The following is a 20,599-nucleotide window of genomic DNA, read 5'->3' on the forward strand; positions in this document are numbered from 1 at the left end:
GGAAGCAACCCAAGCCATCATCTATAGGATACGTACGGACTGCAGTCGGTACGTCAGATCGATCTCAGCAATATAGGCTAGCAGCAAGAAAATGAAGATATCGTCACTCATCAACATCGCAGAGTAGAGGCAACATGGGCAAACCCATTACGTCCATGACGGGTCGCTATCAGGGACACAAAGGCCCAAACTGATAAAATAGTCGCGATGCGAGTAAAGTAGCTCCCAGAGTCGGAACGTGGGTGGGATTATGTTCCATGGGAGATGAGAAGCGGTCTGGGCAACTGGATTTGAAAACAGTCCTTTCTCATGGTCCCGGCCCTCTTTTGGAACAGATGGTGGACGTGAAAGGACTTGCTGGTCCTCGTTGAAAGAGGGATAAATATTCCCGTGTGAAGCATGTCGAGTGGGAGTAGTCGATTGCCCCTCGGCACCGGAAATGCAGTCTTTATCGGTGCCACCCTGGCAGTACCTGACATCTTCCACGGAGAACGGAAGCTCGACGCGGGAAATGTATATCTCTCCACCGTGCATCTCATAGCCCCATTCCGTGAGCGGAACAAGAGGAACAGGATCATTCACATGCGTCACCTTGCGGAATTTCCACTCCTCTTCGTTGGCGGGATCAAGCTGGAAGACCGTGTCCAGAAAGTCCACAAAGGCTTTGTTTCCCACCCTTGGTTCTCCAAACGTCGTCACGACAGGATTCCATCCACGAAGCTGCATCTCTATTCCAGCAAGAGCCGCGACAGCGCCGCCGAGCGAGTGACCCACCAACGTCAAAGTATAATCGGGGTACTCGTCCACTAATGCGGATATGGTGTCCAAAATGATTGTGCGCGTAGATCGCCATGCATTCATGAAACCAAGGTGTACCCAACAATCTATGCAGTCCGGCGTATCATCATCGGTATTGTTGCCTACGGTGAATGGCACGTACTCCTGAGGGTACAGGGAAAGGTCAACGATGGCATTCGGAATCGAGTATGTTCCACGGAAAGCAACAACGATTCGCTTTGGTGAGGGTGGGTGAGATACGGCAACGTAGCCACAAGAGTCGGAAAGGAAAAAGCCTGTGTGCCATGCCTAAGTCTTGTGAGATTTTATACCAGCATTCTCTGTGGCAAAGCGCACGTTGACTAGTTCGAAACCTTTAAATTCTCTACAGTGACTGAGGCATTGAAACGGTTTCTGAACACCAGTGGTCCCGATGCAGTAGGCTATATCAACAATGCGCGAAAGCTCCTCTAAAGTGGCGAAGAGGTCTGGCGAGATTTGCTTCTCTGGCCGATCATTCTCAGTAGCCTCAACTACCACCCGAGCAGCTGAGACGGTGCATAGTTGTGCGAGGACAACAACAAAGGCAAGAAGGAAGCTGTCAAGAAGCACACTCATAATCGCGTAGCACCCTAGAGCTGGGCATTATCGAACATTAAAGCGGGGTCTGGGTTGTCTTTTATGAAGTGGTTGTCGGAGGATCTCTACCAAAAGGAACGTGACGTCGATAAATCTGGGATAATGCTAAAAAAATCGCTCACCCCCAATTGGCTTGCGGATGCAACCTCTAATCACCCGCCAATCGCACCTGACTACTGCTTACTGGGGACAAATTCAAGGGTTTCGAGCTGAAATTCAAGTTGATGAGGCATGAATGATCTTTGGATTTCTATGGCTGGTTATATCATCTAAAACCCGTTTTCGGTGGCGCAAGTCCAACTTAGATGGTCCAGATGACGACGCGGCCGTCCACTCCGCTTGCTAAACAGAGTCAATACACGCCACGGATTTATCCTCCGAAATGTTGACTTACTGCTTAGTTTGTGCACCGCACCATCGGTGCTCTCATAAGCCCTAATAGTGTTGACGGTATTCTGATGAACAGTCTTGAGCTGAGTGTCGGCCTGCGTTTGGCCCTTCAGGTCCATTTGACGGAACATGTTAAGGGCAGACTCCTCACGAACGCTCCCTGCGCCTCCGCCCGTTTTGCTCTCAATGCTGCCCTCCAACTGCCATCCATTTTCGTCGCCACGCAGGCGATATGGCTCGCAATCCTACGCTACATTAGGAAATCGCTAGTTATCGATAAAACAGAACTTACATGGCCGGCAGCAATAATTTCGTTTTCCCCATTCCAGATCAAGCTGTTGAATGGAAGGAGACGTGTTGAGATGTTCAGCATTGCCCTGGGGGGCTGCTCAGGGGCACTAGGGTAAACGACAGTGACACTGCTGTCATGTCCAGTAAATGCAAGCGCATTACCACTGGGCGAGAAGCACACGCCTTGAATCCATCCCGCAGAGTCGTTCAAAAACTCGCCACAGATGGTGTTGAACGGAAGTCGCTCTCCCCACGCGCTGGGCTCCGGGCGAGTATCAACGCCCTTAATGAAACTAGAAAAGATCCTCGCGTGAGAGTCCGTCGATCCTGCGGCAAGAAGAACAGAATTTGGATGCCAAGCCAGGGTGGTGATGGTGCTCCGAATTGGCTTCTTTAGATGCTTGGAAATCCACCAGTCGTTCTCCTCTTCGAAATAACATACAGCGATCACACGGGCACCGGATCCGACGGCAAATTTTTGTTCGGAGGGTGACCAGCGCACAAAGGTTGCAGCCCTGTTGATCCGAAGTAATACCAGCGTCGGCTTCCAACCAGCTGGGGTCTGCTCCCAAACGTAGGCGTTGCGATCTGAATACAATTTGAATTAGCTGCGTTATTGAAGGCGAACAATAAACCCTACCCTGTGAGCAGGTAACAATGCGACCTGAGTTAGGTGCGATGTCCACACTGGTAACCGTCTTCTCATGGCCCTTCAGCTCATCGGTCAAGGAGAACTTGCTGCCTGTCTTCTGGTAAAGCTCCACATGGTTCTCGCGGGCGACAGCGAGTATCGACTTGTCGGATGAGAACGAATGATCCGCAATAGGGGCGTGAAAAAGGTGGTGGGCTTCTGCGGTAGCCATTGTTGTTGTAACGACAGGAGGAGCTCTCTACTGTCGCCGAGCTGCTGTTGACACTTGGGAGAGCGGGGGCATTGGTGACCCTATGATGCGTTGCTTGCCGCCAACAGGCGATTAGATAATATTGATCATGTGACTGCTTATCTCGAGTTCCCAGGTTCCATCGCCGCTTGGACGACAGGATTTAGATTCGAAATCTTGAGCGGAAAAGCTACGCTTTAACATTCAGCCTCCCATAGAGCGTCGCTATTACGTACATTGGAATGGCTACGAAAACAATGCCTGTTCGCCCACCAGCAAAGCCACCTGCCGGTCTTCCAAACCAAACGTGAGTTGCTTTTCTTTAGCATTATAACGAATATAGCTTACTTTTTCACAGGTTGTATTGTACCAATCTTCCAGACAAGCTTCGAAAGCATGATCTCCGTCTATCACTTTACACTCTCTTTTCCACATACGGCACTGTTCTTGATATTGTGGCCATGAGGACCGAGAAGATGCGCGGTCAGGCGCATATTGTCTTCAAAGATATCCAAGCAAGTACGCAAGCAATGCGTGCACTCCAGGGGTTCGAATTTTTTGGCAAGCCAATGGTACGTTATATATAGTGGGTTTTTTTCAGCTGTGACTGACGTCTGGGAAGAAAATCGTCTACGCCAAAGGCACCTCAGATGTTATCGCTAGACTTCGAGGAACCTATTTTGCCCCAGTAGCAGCCACCGGCCAAAGTACGATTATATCAACAGATCTTCAAAAGTCGATCTTCAGCGGACCTCCTGGGGCAGCCGCTTTACCCTCAAAGCCTCCGGGTGAGTCCAATGGAACGGGGCAGGGAGTTAAGCGGCCTCGCGAGGAAGAAAGCGAGGAAGGCGAAGCGCCCATGGATGAGGATAGTGATGTGCCAATGGAGGCCTCTTCAGATGAGGATTAAGACAGTTTAACCGGGGGGGGAAGCTCGTCAACCCTCTTAACATCTCTTCAATTGAAGGAAGAACACGTTTTGAAGAGCTCACCTGGCAGCTGGAGCCGAACACAATTACCCACCAAGCCGAGCCAGATTATAAGATAAGTCTCAGGGCCGATTCCTTCTCCGCTCGAGATGTCCCTCATCGCGCCCGCTGTGTTGCACGGATGGACAAAAAACGCTGGTGTTCCGAATACCGGATGATACTACCATACATGAGCCACGCGTTCTAGTGTCAAAGTCACTGGCACCTACGCCGAAACTAATACCACCCATGATACCCACGCTTTGAATCTTCTTCCTAAACTGGTCTGGAACCAGATGACTGTAGACTTCATCTATACCTAAAAGTTTTTCCGCGCGCCGTATGACGAAATACAGGACGGGGACCTGATAGGTAGGCGAGAGAAGAATGTCATACTCTACCTGTAGCTCCTGCGTATTGGTTAGACGAATAATAGCTTCCTGTTGACATCGGTCAGAGACGCTAGAAAAAAAGAACAAAGAGTCTCTTCACGGACAGGATCCTCCTCCATATTTTCTAGTTGTGAATCCTGGTCCAATGACCGCGTACGAGCGTCATCCGGAATGGCTCTGCATTCAGAGCTGAGTAATTGGCAAATCCTCAGAATTTGGCCAGTTGCCTGGCTGGTTAGTTCGGAGAATCAACTAATGTGATTGGGGGTGATGAAGAGAATAGAGGTGCTACCTGGAAGCGAATTGATGCCCATGGCATTGCTGGTCCAGCGGTCGCTTGAACGTGTTCCAATAACGCGCTGCAGCCGCTCTCGAATTCGTCATCTGCAAGAAAGGGAAAAAGCGACAACGCGCTTTGCCCTGGGCTTGCGGTCATTTGATCGAGTAAGTCGGGACCGACTGGCGATAACCACCCTGCACAGAGCAGACAGTTTGAGTTGCAGGGCGCTTCACCGAAGTACACCGACTGCTGCTCAAATCTCGGCGATCAATTACACCGTGTTCTTGGCCACCAAAGCCTGGGCGTGCCTCTAAGGCTTGCGTACGGAATTGTTTGCAGGTTTTGGATTTTGGATGTATGCAGGAAGACGCAGCAGGTGATCCGTCACTGGGCATGTCCAGCTGCGAACCGAATGCGGACTTTCCTCATCTAACTGCAAACAGCAAGGTCACAACGAGACGGGAGATCGAAGATCCAATAATGCCAGATCATGGAAGGTCCGGAATTGCTATCATTTCTCAGCTCTCTGCGGTCGGACGTTTCTTATTTGTCTCCCACATCATCATTGTTCAGGGAGGAGGAGGGCGGATATTATTCGGCTCGATGAGAGGCGGTTGGTTGAGATTGAAACTTAAAAAGCGGGGAAAGATGAAGCTGCAAACTCACTCCAACCATAACGACAGCTACATGCTGCGAGCCTGCAGCCCTGAGGCCCGCGGCGCTCCAATCCTCCAGACCGTTTCTGATCTAACAGCTTTTTTCATGTACCAGGGCACCAGGATGGAGCCTGGTCTCGCAACTGACGTTTTATCCTCGTTTCTATCTTGTTTTCTAAGCTGATCACAATCAAACTTGCGGTAATGGAAGCACCTCCGAATCAACGGTCTCCCGCGGGCCCGCCCATCATAGGCACAAGAAGAGGCCATTCGAGTTAGCGCAGATCCAATTCTTGATGGATTTATCCCTGAGCTCGCTAGACCAATTCCACTGTAAACTAGGGAGGTACCGTGTGGCTACGTATGATTTCAGGAGGGCTTCAACATGCCCTTGGGTGGGCACTAGTGGGCTGTCCGCGACCGGAAATAATGACAGCTTAATCTCTCTGACACTTGGTACAGACCGGGCTGCATAAAATTGTTGTTTTGCCATTCACGCATCTCACCTCCGCGCTGTCAACTGTTCCCCGGCCTCTCGCGCTGCCGGTCTCGTCATCTTCTGGCGCCGATTTCGTTTCGCTGTCGCCGTTGACAAACGCATTCGTCATTGTTGTGTGTTACTTGCATCCTCAATCATGGCATGGAGTTCAGTCATCCTGCTCTTTTATGTCCCTTGAATCCCTTATGCCCTCGAGGTGGCCAGTCTTACGTACCCAGGGCGTCCCACCTCTCATATATATATCCTCATTTTTGCCGTTTCTGATTCGGCCATTTCTGGTATACAGTAGCAGACCTTGGGGTTCTGTCTATGTATATACTGCTCGGTTTAGCGGCCTTGCCCATATACATATCTGTTTATCTTTCGCTAGATCTCTGGGTCTAGTCGTTCGTCGTGTTTGCTTTTGCAACGCCCTTATCAGGTAAGATCTTCAGCCCCTAATGCATCACAACATCGGCATCTATACCTACTCAGTTCCTTTTGCCGCAACAAGACGGAGTCTGAAGTTCAGAAAGAGGAAGGAGACAACATACGGATTCTCAATACTCCGGTGGCATTAAGTTTTTTTTCGTCCTTTTTTGACATGTCACGTTCGATTGGCATACATATTCAATATGCCCCGTATGGCCTGACCGACTCCAATCAGGGTTATTCGGGCTACATTGCAGCCCGGAGGCCACTTCAAACCTTCGTCGTGAATATCGATTCTCTTGTTGCGCCCATGCCGGCTGATGAGTTGGATTTAGGAGAAGGAGAAGCTGATACAAACGACACTAGGTTTACTCTGCGAGTCATGGGCAGCTCTCTCTCGCTTCCAAGTAGAGACAAACGCCGACGCTCGAATCGACTTTCAAAACCACCACAGAATCAATCAGTTTCAGGCTGTCCTAGCTCCCGCTCATTGCCTCAGCCTGCCGAGCAAACGCTTTCTCTTCCATCTACCCCAACTGCATGGCAAAACCCCTGGACAGGTGCTTCTGTTCCTGTTGGCTCCGATGATGTTGTGCTGCACAACCCGCGGTCACAGTCATTTTCCGCTAAACCACTGAGTCGCGAAGCGACTTTAAGATCATCTGTCGCTCGGCGAAGCATTCACAACACATGTGATTCATGGCCACTATCGCCTACTTCTCCCACCCCGACCTCAAGCAGGCAAGGATCGTTTTACGAGAGACCTTCTTTTCATCCATCCGAAGTGGCAACGTTCCAGCCTACCACTCTCCAGAGCAATCCTCAGTCCTCTCCTTTGATCGGACAACCGAAAAGGTCTTATTCAGTTCATTCCTCGTCTCAAAAATCTAGGACTGGCATTCAGCAACGTGCACTTGATAGGTTTGGTTCCTTCAACTCCCATACAAGAATAAAACATCATGAGACTCTTCCGATACGTCGACGCTCCCTGCTCATACGGCCCGGAGTAGCCACAAGGAAAGCAGCAACGATACCCTTCTCCGAATCTTATAATGAGCCAACTGTTTCACCTGAATCGCTAGCTGAGCATGCTTCAACGCATGGGGATACCCTGCCGAGGGACGTGAAGCTGTTATCACAGTATCGCCCAGCTACGCCCAGTGATTTCGGGTACACTCACCTAGGTTCTCTCCAACTAGGATCTCTACGTGTTGTCAATGGATCCGCATCCCCTTGTCCCAGTGACCGGACGGGGCTTAATCAAGCAGGAAGTCCTACGTTGGAGGCAATTTCTGCCGATTTGGACATTGGGAACCCTCCGGGTACGGAAACTACCTTGCCTTCGGAGGCGTATGCGGGAAATCAACCAATCCTCGACACTACAGATCCCAACCATGTCAGCATTACACCAAATGAAACATGCCACAACGTTTTGGCCCATTCGGTTTCCTCAGCCAGAAGCCCTATGCCGGCGACTGTTCTGGACACTTCGTGCGCCACCTCAGTTGGGGATGATGTCGACTTTCCCGCTAGTCCTTTTTCCTTTGAGAAGTCGCCCACATTGGTATCATGCTGCGGAATGGATTTACGTGAGGCTGACGATGAGGGCATATCTGTTTATGACAAAGAGCGAGTGCCCATTTCATCGTCAGGTAAAGTCCCAGAGAGACACCTCAGCTATAGCAGCTGCGCAAGCTCTCATATACGAGGAGATAGCGGCTACAGCTCCGCGGCCTCAAATCGGAATTCCAGCGATTCACATGGATCTTTACGGCGTTCTCCTGGGTTTCGAAAACTGCTCGGGGACAGTGCTCAGAAGCTAGAGTTGCTCAACGCCAATAATCTAACTATAGCTACCATTGAACCATGCACGTGCCGCCATTTCAGTCTCCCGGACCATAACTTGAACTCTGAAGGGATTGTACAGGAGCAATCAACGATTATACCCTCGGTTTATCGGTCGAGGCGCTCATCACTCCCAAACCCTGGGTCGTCAGTTCGCCCTATCTCTCTACCATGGTATTGCACTCAACTGCGCCACCTCGAATTCGCAACAATAGAGCCGCTCTTTCCTACTCTAATGACGCCCAACAGTAATAATGGACAGGACAAGGGAGACCTTTGTTTGAGCCTTAAGTCAGACAAATCTTCATACCTTTGCCCTACCACATTTGCATCAAAAGGTCCTAGTTTCCGCGGTGAGACCTTGCAGAAGGCGGTCGCTGCAAATGCCCCATTCCCTAGCCATTGCGCTTTGTGCAATCAGCATCGCTGCACCGACGCATGTCACTCAGACTCAAATGATGGCCAGGAAAGCGCTCTTGAGCAACAGTGCCAACGTCACAGCAGCGCCGTTAAATCCAACAACTTGCACTTTGTTTCCGGACAAAGCTTTGCAGCTGAACCACCACGCGGTCGGGTTCGCAGTCGGACCGTTGGGTACCGGTACTACAGCCCTTCTGGGCAGCAGCCTAAACCTGCAGATATTTATGCATGAGTCTGCGTTTTATATATCCAGTACTTTCTTTTGCTTTTCTTCGTCAAACTTTTATGCGGTGTTCTCTGTCTTTTGTACATATTCGTTGAATTTTGGTATACCCCCAAAGGAGTCCCGGCTATATGGTACCCGTCCTCTCGCTACTTGGCCCTGGCGGTCTTCCCTTACCAGCTATTTACCACTGAATAATAAATCCCCCATATAACTGCCATCACTAAAGAGCAAGTTTTGCTGTGTCATCGCGAAATGCATGTGCTTGCTAGATTCCATTAGATTGGCCAAATGGCAGCATACTTCAGTGGCCTAGAGCGCATCTCAATCTTATAAGACTCACCAAGTAAGACGGGATCTGGCGGTGAATCCGCTGTAAATGCCATCTTAAAGAAGTGGATATAACCACGAAGTAGATGCAGGAGAGCGCATCTATGTCTATGACCTTAAACTATTTATCGTCAGTCGAGTTAATCAAGGCACGAACCCAAGTCCTGCGGCATCTGGTGCAATGTATGATACACTACGAGGGCTATATCCAACTTGCATGATAGGCTGCATGCCAGACAGTATACTGTATTGCGACTGGAAATCGCTAAGTACATATCATAAATCACCGGCCGCGCTAGCAATTGCATGCTCGTCCTTGATAGTTAACAGGTGTATGTTACGTGACTTGACATAAATTGGCATTCCATAAATCACTGCAGCGTAAGAGAAGACCAAACAATTAATAATGCTAAGTCAGATCGCGATTTGTATAACTCGAGATTAATGCCGCTATTGTACATGCTGCTGGGGTGTAAGCACAAAGGGTAACAACGCCAGCCCACGCAATTCCAGATTCGCCATGATGAAACCAACCAGACGTCCACAATCATAAACAGAAGCAACCAGCGCGTATATCATCAGTTTGAATTGACTCGTGCATTGCAATGCAGTCACAATATCATTGGAGGTGTTTTGTTGGTAGGTCCTCGAGTTTACTCAACGCGGACCTTCTTGAGTTGGGGAGCTGGCTCTTTCGGAAGCACCACAGACAAGATACCGTTATTCAGGCTAGCCCTAACGGAGTCCTGGTCCACTCTAGTAGGGAATGCGAAAGTTCGATGGAACTCCCCAATTGAGCGTTCAGACACCCAGAACTTGCAGGCCGGCTTTTGCCTTTTGGTGTTGGAGTTCTTCTCTATAGATTTACCCTTGGGGGTTGACGCGAAGGTTTGTTCGGCTGCGGGTGCGGCATCGCTCATCTCATCCCAATCTTCCACCGTGGGCTGGAGAGACTTGACAGAAGATGTCTCGGATGCGTCATCGTTATGGGGCTCTGGCTGTTGTTTCTTGTGATATTTCCGCTCGGAGCGGCCCTTGATGACAAGGGTTTGAGGATCGGTGAATTCAATTTCAATATCGCTCTGTTCGACTCCAGGAAGTTCTCCATCAAGGTAATACCTATCGCCTTGCTCGTAGACGTCAAATCTAGGTGCAAATGTTTTGACGTTGGTGACCTTGTGACTTGGTCGACGTGTGGACTGGTGCATATCGTAGTCGTCGAGAAGCTGAAACAAGGGGGCGAAGTCGCCTGAGCAGTAGCGGGGGAAGAAAGCCATTGAATCGATGATGTAGTAGATATTGAGTGGAGAACTTTGGAATGCTTGACTGCCAAAACTTTCAAATATTTCAAGTAGTGTAGCGTTCAACCGTTGGTGAATGAAGCTGGTTATGTGTATTGATGTGAATTGATAAAGGTTGAAACTGAGATTCATCGTTGAATATATACAAGATGCGATGTTCTAATAGAAACACCTAGGACATTCATGACTGCTTACAGTATACTTACCAGGGCATTCCAGCACTGTCAAGCGTCCATAGTCAAAACTATCGTGTTGTCTAGATGCTTCGAGAGAGCGATAAGATATGGATTGTTCCAGAATCTCCGCGAAACCTCAATGGACCTCGGCATTAACAAATCACGTGCCAACAGATTTAGTATCGATCTTGTAGAAAACTTGTGAGCTCTGATAGCAATGATTAGCAAAGATTACTGTGGTCTTGTTGTATATCTTGTTTAACTCTTATCAAGAAAGAATAGGTTGTATTAAATGGTCCCTGTACCGACTAGTTCCTCATTGGAATATTATGCACATATATGGTAACTGACCTTGCTGTGCTGTGGCGCTTCAAGCACAAACAAGGTCAACAACGCCTTACTCCAGGCAATGCTAAAACAGGTAAACTTCCAGGAACTGTTATACTCCAAAGTAGCCATGGTCCACCTGGGCGCAGACTGCTAGCCACCAATTGAAAGCACTCATCTTCGTGACCAGAACCGCTCTCAGACCAGGCTCATTGTTAAAGTAGCTTAAACAGGAAAATCAGTAGAGCTCGTGGAAGGTGACCCCTGCGGCGACCGGGTTCCCCATAACCGTCGCTATCGCTAGAAGCTTGGTACCACATTTAGCGAATATTGCGAATTCCCGGAGACGAGTACATCTCTAGTTGACGTGAGCCTTTGCGCAGGAGATACTCAATTGCGCCGAAGTCCTTCTTGCTGATGGACATGTGTTTCTCGAATTCCGAGCTACTGAATCGTGAGCTGTGGTGAACCGAGCAAACTGTCAAGTCTACGTACCGAGCAAAAGATTTGAAGTTATGCTTGCTCTCCTAGGCCATGGAATGATAACAAAATTAGCCCTTTTCCGTCAATATGGTCTCCAGAATCGGAAAAGCATCTGGCCACGACTTACGGTAGGCTTCCTCCGTATTTCTCGGAGGCATTTGCGATAGAGGGATAGCACTTCTCTCTGGAGGCCAGAGTGACGCGCCATTCTCATGTACAAAGTGTGTCTGTAGGGTATCGTTATTATATTAGCTGTCGGTAGAAAGACTTCTAATACCGGTAGGCAAGGCCGCCGGCCGCGGAAACACAGAGTGGACGCTTTCCGAGCCCGATCTCCGCCTCTCCGAAAACTGGGGCTTGCTTATCGGGCTTCCCGGCCGAGTGTTCGCGGATCTGGGGTCCAGAGCTGCGCCTACTTCCGCCGACGTTCCTCGACAATCAACTTCGGTTTTCGTTTTTGTTAAGCGCTCTAACTATCTACCTTATACGTCTTTACTCCATACATAGTCCTTGAATGAACGCTCTTAGGGACATGCCTGCTTTCTCAGTACGTCATCAATGCTAAAGTTCCGCTCCATAATACCAGTACCTGGGACGCTGTACAGAGCTGACAACAGTTCATGCAGCGCCTCATTCGCTTCCTGGCCAAGGATGGTCACGTCTATTATGGAGATGCAATTCTCCCCGCCGATGTGAGCGACATTGCCAAGGCCACCAATGCCAGAGTCATTAGTGGTGATATCTTTGGACACCACCATGTCACCGATCAAGTTGCCGATGTGAAGCTGCTTTTATCTCCTCTAGCACGGAAAGACATTAAGACTGTGCGTTGTCTCGGCTTGAATTACGAGCAACACGCTAAGGAATCAAACCTACCCATTCCCAAATACCCTGTCCTATTCTACAAGCCTGTTACCTCCATTGGAGGTCCAACCGATGACATTCCTGTTTCTTCTCTAGCCCAGGAAAGCCAAGGGCTCGATTATGAATGTGAGCTAGTCATTGTGATTGGCAAAGAGGCGAAAGAGGTTCCCGAGAGCAAAGCCTTGGATTATGTTCTTGGTTATGCTGTTGGCAACGATGTTTCTCATCGTGACTGGCAGTTGAAGCGTGGTGGTGGGCAGTGGGGACTTGGGAAGGGCTTTGATGGCTGGGCGCCCTTTGGACCGGGCATCGTGTCCTCGGAGCTGATCCGTGATCCCAATTCTCTGAAAATCTCTACGAAGTTGAACGGCCGTGAGGTCCAGTCTTCGTCGACTAAGGATATGATCTTTAGCGTTGCGCAAACGATTTCGTTCCTATCTCAAGGCACTACACTACTGCCGGGTGATCTGATCTTTACTGGAACGTAAGTTTGTCCTCCAATCCTTTGCGCTCTGTACTTACATACTTGCTCAGCCCTCAGGGAGTGGGTATGGGCAGGAAACCCGTGCTTTGGCTAAAGCACAATGACCTCGTTGAGGTTTTCCTCGAGGGAGTGGGTTCATGCTTGAATAAAGTAGTTTTCGACAAATCTTCTGCGAAACTCTAGTGGGGGGGCTGGAATATCTATGGATGCGGTGCCCATATTTGTGTTTTGAACATGTTTATTCTTGCGTCATGCAAAAAGTCTGGTAGAACAGCCTTCGGCGAGACGTAACTCGTTCTATTATAATGTTCGTAAGCTCCGTAACTCCAAACTAGACAGTCTGGGCACCATATCCCTTGATGCTCTCGGCAAACGCCCAGTTTTGGGCTTCAATCTGTTGATCTTCGTGCACCTCAATTCCGTCCTGTGTAATCAAGGCCAGCGAGTACTTGTCCATACTTCGCGCATCACGGTACCAGAGGACTTTGAGGCAGTCTTTGAGCGCCGACACAGCTTCCTCCTTGCTGATCTCTTCAATGGGTCGCTCCTCAGGAAACAATCGGCGCAAAATTGGAATTGCCAGATGAGCACCAAAGCCGGTCGCAAGATGCGGGGCTGAGAACGTAGTCCCAAGTAAGTCGGCAGAGCTTAGGAAAGGCTTTTTTTCCGAATCGAATCCTGCGACGAGAATATGATTCCATAAAGGATTGAAATCGGAACGCCGCTTATAGAGAACTTTGGACAAATAAGTATGGAGGTTTTTGGCGTTAAGCTGATTTCCATGTGCTGAGTAGTTTTCGCGGATGTCGATAGACTCAAGAAGGCGGTCGATGTACTGCATGTCTGACACATCGCCACTGAACCCAATCACAGCGGCATCGCCAAACTTACGGAGGCGTTTGACGTCGGTGAATCGGGCAAGAGATCCGTAAGATGCTATGCAAACCAAGTGTCAGCAAGCTTGCGACAGATGATGGATGAGGTTGTACCCAAGTTGTCAGCAGCAATAGCAACGCCTCCGTTGAATTTGACGGCAATCACCGACGTTCCAGTAACAGCTGGCGATTGAGTGTGTGTTTTGGGTCCTGTAGTTTGAAGGTATGATGAATCATATGGACCGTAGACATCATCCCTAGGCTAACACAGTATGTATTAGACATTGTTCAGCAGCCCAGGAATGGAACTCTTACCCGACCCCATGTTCCAGGAAAGTGATTCATGATGGGAGTTCGGTAAGAAAAGGATAATTCTTAGTTGCAAGAAGTCGAGTGATGAGTTCTCAAGTAAGAGATGAGAGATGAGCAGAAGGTTGTGGTATCCCGTCGACTGATGTAGAGAGGGTAGCTAGGCAGTCGTGGAGCTGACGGAACTCAATTACGTGAGTCGTGCCTCTCACTACTAGTTACCTACCCCATAGGTAGGACCGTATCAGGGCGGTGAAAGCGGACCACTGTGCCTACGTACAGATTCATACCTACAGCCGACCATTTTGAACGAGCCGAACTACAAACACACGATGGCTTCACGGCAACTTGTCTTAAGAAGATCCGATTGAGTCTGTAGATGGAATCATGTTTAACGAGGACCGGTCTTTTATTTATACCTCGGCGCTCGACGGCATGTCCTGTGCTATTATCATTTATTATCTTAGACGATGTTTTGGGGATGTAGAGCTAGGTCGTCTCGAATCCGATATGAATTCGATGGTGTCCCTTTGACCATTTACCCTGCTTTCTTCGGATTTGGCATTGAGTTGCCTCTGCGCTTTCAACAGCTCTTCCTTGTAGCCCCAGCTCGGCAAGTCGTGGATGCTAAATGGTATGGACGTCGAGTATTGCGCCTGATCATCTATATCGGCGTGTTCCATCATCTGTCCCAATAGACTAGGGTTCTTGAGAGAAATAGAACTAGCTAGTTTGTCGTTAAAATGAATGCCTTGCTTCTTGAGGGAAAGGAAATGCGCCAGCTTTGCATTTGCCGTGGGGTTTGGAGAGCCAGGCGGAGATGACGGTATGTCTAGATTTGGCACCGGTGGTAAAGTCAAGTCATGGAGGAGTATGCGGGTTGATTGCCCATCCTGAGGTTTAGTCTCATGCATCGGCCCCAAAACAGGGCCGCTAAGTTCCCGGTTCGCGACAGTGTCTCCTAGTGTAGGCTGAGCCACGAGTGGACTTTCTGAATATATTTTAGTCGGAGCTGTATGCGTCAATTTCGAAGGAGTGCAATCACCTGCATTTAGTTGTGTTTGCGAGACTTCGACTTGTGATGTTTTTAGTTCTTGCTGACAAGGGGTGAGTTGTTATGACTGAAAAAAGCTCGCTGGTGTATACCTTGGACACAAAAGGAGACTGTCTCTTTTCTGCTTCATCTTCACTACTGCTCTCATAATCCCCAAGGCCCAGCATCATTCACAGGGGTTGCAATCACCAGGAAGCAAGTAATTTGTGTAGCGGTCACTTTGGGCTTTTTAGACGGGACAATGGGGCATTCACAGTGGAATAACCACCGAATATATCATCAGAGTAACTGAATCAGTGTAGCAATTTCTTCAGGAATCGTAGTCTGCCTATAATAATCTCTTAAGAAAGTTTGTCTGCAAATAAATAGTTGGTACAATCTATTACGTAATCGGTAGGCAGCTACGACGACCGCGTCACAGGTCACAGCTTCCTTCGAGCTTCATTGACTCTTCCTTAACGTTGCTATCCCCACCTTTCTTGCACCCGGACAAAGATCTCACTACTCCAAATATCTAGACCTCAGCGATATTTTTTACGATACTCTCATTTAAAAGTCTTCAGTATGACAAGTCTTCTTTCTCACAACCCTCACACCAATTCCGTTGGATACTCCTTTGCCCAACCCGCGAATGCTGGCAACAAAGAACATTCGTTTTACCCGCAAGTCTTCGCTTCTTCTCGTACCGATAGCATATATTGGAGAACTAATAATGTTATAGTTATACCGATAACGGAGGCTCGGTGCTAGGGATTACGGGCAAGGATTTCGCCGTTCTCGCCGGCGACACTCGTTCGACATCCGGATACAATATCAACTCTCGCTACGTTCCGAAGGTTTTCAAAATTGGCGGGGAGGATGAAACCGGGAAAGGTGCTCACATTCTCCTGTCAGTGGTGGGCTTTGCTGCGGATGGCCTAGCCCTCAAGGAGAGGCTAGATGCAGTGGTGAAGATGTACAAGTACCAACACGGGAAACCCATGAGCGTCAGGGCATGCGCGCAGCGACTATCCACTATCCTCTACCAGAAGCGGTTCTTCCCATATTACGTTCAGGCCATCCTGGCTGGTCTTGATGAAGAGGGCAGAGGTGCGCTATATGGCTATGACCCGGTAGGCTCCTACGAAAGGGAACAGTGCAGGTCCGCCGGAGCGGCATCTAGCTTGATCATGCCATTCCTGGACAACCAAGTCAATCTCAAGAATCAGTATGTCCCCGGGAGTGGAGAGGGACACGCTCTCGAAGCTAGGAAGCCTGAGCCAATGTCAAGAGACACAGTGGAGCAACTTGTACGAGATGCGTTTACAAGCGCGGTGGAGAGGCACATCGAAGTTGGAGATGGCCTACAGATGCTGGTCATTACTGCAAATGGGATAGAGGAGATCTATCACCCCTTGAAGAAGGATTAAACCAGATCTAGCTCAAGTGGTAACGTGGTATCTTGATGATCGGCGAAGCCCTATTCTCTCTTCGTGAAAATGATGTGCGCATAGAATTCTATGAAGATTTCCCCTAAACATTGTCATCAGAGATACCACAAAAATCCCGCATTAGGCAACCCATAACGCCGTATCATAAGAAGAAATAGCAAATTATTTGTCAATGAGGGTATCAGAAGCGTTCCTTCATGCGAGCCGCCACCTTACGCAGATTTCCATACACCTTTCCCTGAACGGAGTTAGCAGATCGTGGTAGAAGAAAAAACGCGCTTCACTTACTGGAGGGGCACCTAAAATAAGACTGACAACAGCTTCCTGGCCCGCATTGATGTTCTGAAAACGACCCAGAATATGAATTTTCTGATCAGCAATGACAATTCTTGTCCTGCTCGCATTCTCAATTGCATGCCTCGTCCGTCCATCTTTACCGGCAATACGACCAATGGCACGGCTGAGATGCTCCCCGTTCAGAGATGCTTTGACGTCTCGAATCTCAAAGGACCGGATGTAAAGGTCATCTAACCTCAGCAACGCAATAGCATCATCAATATCAAAGCCTAGCGTGAAAGCCTTGACAAAGTCCTCGCCCTTCTGCAAAGCCCCTGTGTCAGTGGTGAACTTGGATGTGCGCAGCTCCACCGCTCGGTTCTTAATGTTCATTCGAACCTGCAACTTGAGATGCTCGACCAATGGCGGGTAAATTTTGGGCCAATTTGCTTTTAGAGGTGTCATCCTGTGTGGAGGAACAGGAACTTTCCGGGTCTCAACTCGATACGCGGTTGGAGTTTCTTTGGCAGGTGTGAAGACAGGTCGGCCTTCCATATCAATTTGCATGTCGGTATCCTCCGTAGAATCCACAGGGACGACGACATCTTCACCATGTGGTGGAATTTCAGCGTCGATTAAGACTTCCTCATCGTGATCTATCATGCTGTTAACATGGACGTCACTTTAACCATTGCTGCACGAACCTTGTGCAAGAGGGGCAATAGATGGTTCAACCACAGGAGCGTCGGAGGCGCGCAGTGCTGTTGGAGCAGGCATTATGTTCGATTGTCGAGAATTTTGTATCTCCCTTGGCAGACTCCTCTTCGTTGATATGGCCTGCGGGGCAGCGGTATTTCTCTGGTGCTGGAAAGAATATACAGACGTTGGTGCGGAAGGCTTTAAATTTTAGCTGCAAACAAAGCAAACACTCTGCGATAACGAGCGGGATGATTTCATTTCAAATTTGCGCCAGGGACTCGGGCTACTACTTTGCAGCTCTGATAAGTATTTACTTTTACCTCATCTAGGTGCATTTCGGAGCGTCTTTACTCCATTCTCTCAACCAACCTTTGTTTTCCCGCACCACAGCGGGATTTACAGCATGTGACCGACAGAATGTCTAGTATTTTTGGACGCAAGGTGTACACCACCAGCTGGGTGACGGCAAGTCCTCTCCTGGGACAAAAGTTGCGTGTGAATCCAACTCAATATGCCTCCAATGTGGCCTCACAAATCAATCCCATTTACATTTCAGTCTTCAAGCAAGGTGCAAAGCAGTTCACAACAGCACCCCTCCGCAAAATCAAACCTTTTACGCCATGGTTTGCATCTGGAAGCTCTTTTGTCCTTGGCATCTCGCCCAGTTCTCCTCTAGCAGAGACTGGCGCAACTTGTGTGGTCAAGCCACAGAATCTATTATTACATAGAAAATATCAGTTCGGTAGGCGATTGTTACAGAGCCTGCCCTACAATATACACGCACGGGGATTCCAGACCAGGAAAGACAATGTTTCAAGGAAAGGTGCAGAGACAGCTGCAGCTGATCAAGCTGGCATGAACAATGTTATTAACTCCGCACATCAGAAGCCAGAGGGAAAGCCCAGTGTACACAAGGGGAAACACGAACCCGGTTTGTCAAGTCGCCCTCTGATGCATCGTTTACCACACATGCCGCACCTCCATCGTCCCACAAAAGAAGAGTTGCTGGCCGCTGCGACCGGCTTTTGGTCAAGGTTGAAGGTCAGGTTCAAGTGGTTTTCTATCAGGAGCGTTCGGCCTTTCAACCTTGATGAAATCGCGGCGCTTTTCTCCTGGGTCATACTTGGTCATGTTGTCTGGATCGTTCTTGGCACCACCACATTTTTCTCCTTGCTGATCATAGCGATTAATACAGTGTTCGCTCAAGGTAAGCCTCTTGATCAACCGTTTATTCTCCAAGCTAAGATTACCCAGAAACTCTAGCTGGATGGGTTGGTAATTACCTCACCAAATCCTCTGGCGTAAAGGTAGTGTTTGAATCTGCCATCGTCCCTAAATGGAGAGACGGCGTGATCACTTTCAAAAATGTCTTCGTATCGCGGCGGCCTGGCCAAGGAACAGGCCACGTCAGTAAAGGCTCATCAAAAACCGCTGCCGCTGCCGCTGCCGCCGCTGCTTTAGGTGAACAGCCCACCGCCGATTCATTGGAGCAACGGATAGAGCAGGAAGAAGATACCAATTACACGCAATTTGACGTTTCAATAGAAACAGTCAATGTAACTTTGTCATTCGGTAGATGGATCAATGGCAAAGGACTCCTTCGCGATGTTGAGGTGAAGGGTGTACGTGGAGTGGTTGATCGCAGATCAGTCTACTGGCCAGAAGAACCTCGCGATCCTAAATCTTACCGGCATGAGCACAACCCGGGGGATTTCGAGATTGACTCGTTCAAAATGAGTGACCTGCTGGTGACAGTTTACCAGCCTAATAACTTCAGGCCGTTCTCGGTTAGCATATTTTCCTGCGATCTACCACAGCTGAGGAAACAGTGGCTGTTCTACGACTTCCTATCGGCCAACATGATGTCCGGCTCGTTCGACAATTCCTTATTTACAATCCATCCTCGTCAAACCCATGGCTTCACCGGCGCACAGCTTGACAATGGGGCAGAAGAGGATGGCAAACCGACCCCTTGGAAGAAGCACAGCAGGATACGCATCGATGCATTGAATATCGATCATTTAAACCGCGGTGTACAAGGGCCATTTGGGTGGATCCACGAAGGAACAGTGGACATTGTTTCTGATATCATGTTCCCCGCGGATAACGACGAAAGTATCGCAAAGGTGATGGTCGATCTTTACGATCGGCTGGAAGCGACTGTCACCTCCAACAGGTATACGGAAGACTCCGACTTCCACGAGTCGTCTCAGATCGACAATACCAAGTGCAGCGACGACAAACGTTTCCTAGTCATGGATCTGCGACTGCACCTTAATAATGTCAGGGCAGTCGTTCCCTTATTTACACGAGATCTTTCTTACATCAATAATGCTCTAATAAGACCCATTGTCGCATACATAAACTCTCGGCGCACTTTCATCCCTGTCAACTGCCGGCTGGTAAAAAGGGTGGAGGATTTCGATGGCAGCTGGACCATTTACGACAGCAGCCTCATGGATGATCTTTCGGCAGCTGTAAGTCATCTCTATTCCGTTTGTCCTCTCCGTCACTAACTGGGCTAGGTATATGACGCATTTGCTGGTGATGTTGTTGATGAGCAGGCACGCAAGCGACGCTTCAAGAAAGTTGGCTTCTGGTCGCTCCAATTGGCAGCGCAGGCGATTTTCATGGGAATGGCTGGTAATATAGCCTAACATTGTACGATTATGTATATTTAACGGATAGCATCGGTTTGACAGGCGTTCTGGGATAAAGGCGTCGATGAAAGGACTTATCTCTTCCCTTTAATAATGAATGAGCCCATGATCATAGCCACCTTGAGAGGCAGGACGTAGAATAAAAAAGAGGCTGACCCAATTTTATAGCAATTAGAGCAGTCACAGTTCGCCTCGACTGTCAACTCATTTGTATGTTCTTTAATCTTAGCACGAGCTAAGGTCTCTTCGGCTATGACAAGATCTTCGCTCATTTAATTATACTCGGATCATCCTTATTTATCGCTTCCCTCCTCGCTTCGCGGCCTAAACTTTCTGCTTTACGGTGTTCCCCTTTTCCCCCAACGTTGGGTCGGTGTCCTTGAAGAACGGGAAAACAAGGATACCAGCCGAAGCAGCATCTTGACTCCGAGACTTTCCCCTGAGCGCTGGTGGGAGACCCAGTAGAACCGGCTCGTGGCTAGCGACGTGCAAGCGCCGACCGTGGCTCGTTCCCCATGCCAGGCGAGTTGAGTTCCGACTCTTTGATCAAGTCATGTCGCAGGACCAGCGGCAGGGTGATCATTTCAGCTCCCTGCATACCAGTTTCGCGAGTTCTGCGGCTCCTTCAACACCAGGTAAATACATGCCGACCCTTTCTG

At 49.0% G+C, this 20,599-nt stretch overlaps 14 protein-coding genes across 14 annotated transcripts; 7 read left to right on the forward strand and 7 right to left on the reverse strand.

Moving 5' to 3' along the window:
• Window positions 1–147: 147 nt before the first annotated feature.
• BDW74DRAFT_170774 (uncharacterized protein) lies at window positions 148–2,960 on the reverse strand (the record flags this gene model as incomplete). Its single annotated transcript, XM_073727212.1, has 4 exons — window positions 148–1,073; window positions 1,811–2,051; window positions 2,099–2,685; window positions 2,738–2,960. The coding sequence occupies 4 exons, from the start codon at window positions 2,958–2,960 to the stop codon at window positions 148–150; spliced, it is 1,977 nt and encodes a 658-aa protein (XP_073579330.1).
• A 154-nt stretch (window positions 2,961–3,114) lies between these two features.
• BDW74DRAFT_94757 (U2 snRNP complex subunit MSL1) lies at window positions 3,115–4,231 on the forward strand. Its single transcript, XM_073734135.1, has 3 exons — window positions 3,115–3,285; window positions 3,337–3,550; window positions 3,601–4,231. Exons 1-3 carry the CDS (start codon window positions 3,221–3,223, stop codon window positions 3,886–3,888), a joined length of 567 nt encoding a protein of 188 aa, XP_073579331.1. The 5' UTR covers window positions 3,115–3,220; the 3' UTR covers window positions 3,889–4,231.
• Window positions 3,654–4,874, reverse strand: BDW74DRAFT_94766 (ATG3/ATG10 family protein). The gene is made up of 5 exons (XM_073734136.1): window positions 4,631–4,874; window positions 4,443–4,565; window positions 4,177–4,386; window positions 3,971–4,127; window positions 3,654–3,911 (listed from the first exon to the last, which is right to left on the reverse strand). The coding sequence occupies exons 1-5, from the start codon at window positions 4,772–4,774 to the stop codon at window positions 3,895–3,897; spliced, it is 651 nt and encodes a 216-aa protein (XP_073579332.1). The 5' UTR covers window positions 4,775–4,874; the 3' UTR covers window positions 3,654–3,894.
• Window positions 4,849–5,699, forward strand: BDW74DRAFT_94770 (uncharacterized protein). The gene has a single exon (XM_073734137.1). It carries the CDS (start codon window positions 4,976–4,978, stop codon window positions 5,456–5,458), a length of 483 nt encoding a protein of 160 aa, XP_073579333.1. The 5' UTR covers window positions 4,849–4,975; the 3' UTR covers window positions 5,459–5,699.
• BDW74DRAFT_94777 (uncharacterized protein) lies at window positions 5,549–6,277 on the forward strand. The gene is made up of 2 exons (XM_073734138.1): window positions 5,549–5,679; window positions 5,737–6,277. The coding sequence occupies exons 1-2, from the start codon at window positions 5,638–5,640 to the stop codon at window positions 6,196–6,198; spliced, it is 504 nt and encodes a 167-aa protein (XP_073579334.1). The 5' UTR covers window positions 5,549–5,637; the 3' UTR covers window positions 6,199–6,277.
• Window positions 6,278–8,932, forward strand: BDW74DRAFT_94778 (uncharacterized protein). The gene has a single exon (XM_073734139.1). The coding sequence runs from the start codon at window positions 6,357–6,359 to the stop codon at window positions 8,679–8,681; it is 2,325 nt and encodes a 774-aa protein (XP_073579335.1). The 5' UTR covers window positions 6,278–6,356; the 3' UTR covers window positions 8,682–8,932.
• Window positions 8,933–9,655: 723 nt separating this feature from the next.
• Window positions 9,656–10,279, reverse strand: BDW74DRAFT_170776 (Hsp20/alpha crystallin family protein; the record flags this gene model as incomplete). Its single annotated transcript, XM_073727213.1, has 1 exon — window positions 9,656–10,279. One exon carries the CDS (start codon window positions 10,277–10,279, stop codon window positions 9,656–9,658), a length of 624 nt encoding a protein of 207 aa, XP_073579336.1.
• A 436-nt stretch (window positions 10,280–10,715) lies between these two features.
• Window positions 10,716–11,674, reverse strand: BDW74DRAFT_161799 (succinate dehydrogenase assembly factor 1). Its single transcript, XM_073725839.1, has 3 exons — window positions 11,417–11,674; window positions 11,302–11,333; window positions 10,716–11,250 (listed from the first exon to the last, which is right to left on the reverse strand). Exons 1-3 carry the CDS (start codon window positions 11,501–11,503, stop codon window positions 11,127–11,129), a joined length of 243 nt encoding a protein of 80 aa, XP_073579337.1. The 5' UTR covers window positions 11,504–11,674; the 3' UTR covers window positions 10,716–11,126.
• On the forward strand, window positions 11,675–12,907 carry BDW74DRAFT_161803 (fumarylacetoacetate hydrolase family protein). Its single transcript, XM_073725840.1, has 3 exons — window positions 11,675–11,836; window positions 11,916–12,637; window positions 12,688–12,907. Exons 1-3 carry the CDS (start codon window positions 11,804–11,806, stop codon window positions 12,818–12,820), a joined length of 888 nt encoding a protein of 295 aa, XP_073579338.1. The 5' UTR covers window positions 11,675–11,803; the 3' UTR covers window positions 12,821–12,907.
• pre4 (proteasome core particle subunit beta 7) lies at window positions 12,908–14,098 on the reverse strand. Its single transcript, XM_073725841.1, has 3 exons — window positions 13,828–14,098; window positions 13,627–13,774; window positions 12,908–13,573 (listed from the first exon to the last, which is right to left on the reverse strand). The coding sequence occupies exons 1-3, from the start codon at window positions 13,855–13,857 to the stop codon at window positions 12,969–12,971; spliced, it is 783 nt and encodes a 260-aa protein (XP_073579339.1). The 5' UTR covers window positions 13,858–14,098; the 3' UTR covers window positions 12,908–12,968.
• A 129-nt stretch (window positions 14,099–14,227) lies between these two features.
• Window positions 14,228–15,188, reverse strand: BDW74DRAFT_94837 (HCNGP domain-containing protein). The gene is made up of 3 exons (XM_073734140.1): window positions 14,968–15,188; window positions 14,867–14,918; window positions 14,228–14,812 (listed from the first exon to the last, which is right to left on the reverse strand). Exons 1-3 carry the CDS (start codon window positions 15,043–15,045, stop codon window positions 14,280–14,282), a joined length of 663 nt encoding a protein of 220 aa, XP_073579340.1. The 5' UTR covers window positions 15,046–15,188; the 3' UTR covers window positions 14,228–14,279.
• Window positions 15,189–15,439: 251 nt separating this feature from the next.
• prs3 (proteasome core particle subunit beta 6) lies at window positions 15,440–16,284 on the forward strand (the record flags this gene model as incomplete). The annotated part of the gene is made up of 2 exons (XM_073727214.1): window positions 15,440–15,537; window positions 15,597–16,284. The coding sequence occupies 2 exons, from the start codon at window positions 15,440–15,442 to the stop codon at window positions 16,282–16,284; spliced, it is 786 nt and encodes a 261-aa protein (XP_073579341.1).
• An 85-nt stretch (window positions 16,285–16,369) lies between these two features.
• BDW74DRAFT_94851 (pre-rRNA-processing protein PNO1) lies at window positions 16,370–17,549 on the reverse strand. Its single transcript, XM_073734141.1, has 3 exons — window positions 17,286–17,549; window positions 16,594–17,237; window positions 16,370–16,543 (listed from the first exon to the last, which is right to left on the reverse strand). The coding sequence occupies exons 1-3, from the start codon at window positions 17,356–17,358 to the stop codon at window positions 16,487–16,489; spliced, it is 774 nt and encodes a 257-aa protein (XP_073579342.1). The 5' UTR covers window positions 17,359–17,549; the 3' UTR covers window positions 16,370–16,486.
• Window positions 17,440–20,141, forward strand: BDW74DRAFT_161813 (mitochondrial distribution and morphology protein). The gene is made up of 3 exons (XM_073725842.1): window positions 17,440–18,487; window positions 18,535–19,757; window positions 19,806–20,141. The coding sequence occupies exons 1-3, from the start codon at window positions 17,698–17,700 to the stop codon at window positions 19,935–19,937; spliced, it is 2,145 nt and encodes a 714-aa protein (XP_073579343.1). The 5' UTR covers window positions 17,440–17,697; the 3' UTR covers window positions 19,938–20,141.
• The last annotated feature ends 458 nt before the right edge of the window (window positions 20,142–20,599 follow it).

The sequence above is a fragment of the Aspergillus multicolor genome (assembly GCF_047715735.1).
Source record: "Aspergillus multicolor strain CBS 133.54 unplaced genomic scaffold BDW74scaffold_37, whole genome shotgun sequence".
NCBI lineage: Eukaryota > Fungi > Ascomycota > Eurotiomycetes > Eurotiales > Aspergillaceae > Aspergillus > Aspergillus multicolor.

Bases quoted from the DNA above. Each gene is read 5' to 3' on its own strand.
- BDW74DRAFT_94757 (XM_073734135.1), top strand. From the start codon at position 3,221: ATGGCTACGAAAACAATGCCTGTTCGCCCACCAGCAAAGCCACCTGCC. The intron at 3,286-3,336 runs GTGAGTTGCTTT...ACTTTTTCACAG, and splicing joins GCCGGTCTTCCAAACCAAAC to GTTGTATTGTACCAATCTTC. The intron at 3,551-3,600 runs GTACGTTATATA...ACGTCTGGGAAG, and splicing joins AATTTTTTGGCAAGCCAATG to AAAATCGTCTACGCCAAAGG.
- BDW74DRAFT_94766 (XM_073734136.1), bottom strand. From the start codon at position 4,774: ATGACCGCAAGCCCAGGGCAAAGCGCGTTGTCGCTTTTTCCCTTTCTT. The intron at 4,387-4,442 runs GTCCGTGAAGAG...CGATGTCAACAG, and splicing joins AAAATATGGAGGAGGATCCT to GAAGCTATTATTCGTCTAAC. The intron at 4,128-4,176 runs GTAGGTGCCAGT...CATGTATGGTAG, and splicing joins TGGGTGGTATTAGTTTCGGC to TATCATCCGGTATTCGGAAC.
- BDW74DRAFT_94770 (XM_073734137.1), top strand. From the start codon at position 4,976: ATGCAGGAAGACGCAGCAGGTGATCCGTCACTGGGCATGTCCAGCTGC.
- BDW74DRAFT_94777 (XM_073734138.1), top strand. From the start codon at position 5,638: ATGATTTCAGGAGGGCTTCAACATGCCCTTGGGTGGGCACTA. The intron at 5,680-5,736 runs GTGGGCTGTCCG...CACTTGGTACAG, and splicing joins ATGCCCTTGGGTGGGCACTA to ACCGGGCTGCATAAAATTGT.
- BDW74DRAFT_94778 (XM_073734139.1), top strand. From the start codon at position 6,357: ATGTCACGTTCGATTGGCATACATATTCAATATGCCCCGTATGGCCTG.
- BDW74DRAFT_161799 (XM_073725839.1), bottom strand. From the start codon at position 11,503: ATGAGAATGGCGCGTCACTCTGGCCTCCAGAGAGAAGTGCTATCCCTC. The intron at 11,334-11,416 runs GTAAGTCGTGGC...TCCATGGCCTAG, and splicing joins AAATACGGAGGAAGCCTACC to GAGAGCAAGCATAACTTCAA. The intron at 11,251-11,301 runs GTACGTAGACTT...ACGATTCAGTAG, and splicing joins AACTTCAAATCTTTTGCTCG to CTCGGAATTCGAGAAACACA.
- BDW74DRAFT_161803 (XM_073725840.1), top strand. From the start codon at position 11,804: ATGAACGCTCTTAGGGACATGCCTGCTTTCTCA. The intron at 11,837-11,915 runs GTACGTCATCAA...CAGTTCATGCAG, and splicing joins GGGACATGCCTGCTTTCTCA to CGCCTCATTCGCTTCCTGGC. The intron at 12,638-12,687 runs GTAAGTTTGTCC...ATACTTGCTCAG, and splicing joins GATCTGATCTTTACTGGAAC to CCCTCAGGGAGTGGGTATGG.
- pre4 (XM_073725841.1), bottom strand. From the start codon at position 13,857: ATGAATCACTTTCCTGGAACATGGGGTCGG. The intron at 13,775-13,827 runs GTAAGAGTTCCA...ATACTGTGTTAG, and splicing joins TTCCTGGAACATGGGGTCGG to CCTAGGGATGATGTCTACGG. The intron at 13,574-13,626 runs GTACAACCTCAT...TGGTTTGCATAG, and splicing joins TATTGCTGCTGACAACTTGG to CATCTTACGGATCTCTTGCC.
- BDW74DRAFT_94837 (XM_073734140.1), bottom strand. From the start codon at position 15,045: ATGATGCTGGGCCTTGGGGATTATGAGAGCAGTAGTGAAGATGAAGCA. The intron at 14,919-14,967 runs GTATACACCAGC...ACCCCTTGTCAG, and splicing joins AGTCTCCTTTTGTGTCCAAG to CAAGAACTAAAAACATCACA. The intron at 14,813-14,866 runs GTGATTGCACTC...AAATATATTCAG, and splicing joins GCAAACACAACTAAATGCAG to AAAGTCCACTCGTGGCTCAG.
- BDW74DRAFT_94851 (XM_073734141.1), bottom strand. From the start codon at position 17,358: ATGCCTGCTCCAACAGCACTGCGCGCCTCCGACGCTCCTGTGGTTGAA. The intron at 17,238-17,285 runs GTTCGTGCAGCA...ACAGCATGATAG, and splicing joins TATTGCCCCTCTTGCACAAG to ATCACGATGAGGAAGTCTTA. The intron at 16,544-16,593 runs GTAAGTGAAGCG...AACTCCGTTCAG, and splicing joins TTATTTTAGGTGCCCCTCCA to GGAAAGGTGTATGGAAATCT.
- BDW74DRAFT_161813 (XM_073725842.1), top strand. From the start codon at position 17,698: ATGTCTAGTATTTTTGGACGCAAGGTGTACACCACCAGCTGGGTGACG. The intron at 18,488-18,534 runs GTAAGCCTCTTG...AAGATTACCCAG, and splicing joins TAATACAGTGTTCGCTCAAG to AAACTCTAGCTGGATGGGTT. The intron at 19,758-19,805 runs GTAAGTCATCTC...TAACTGGGCTAG, and splicing joins TGGATGATCTTTCGGCAGCT to GTATATGACGCATTTGCTGG.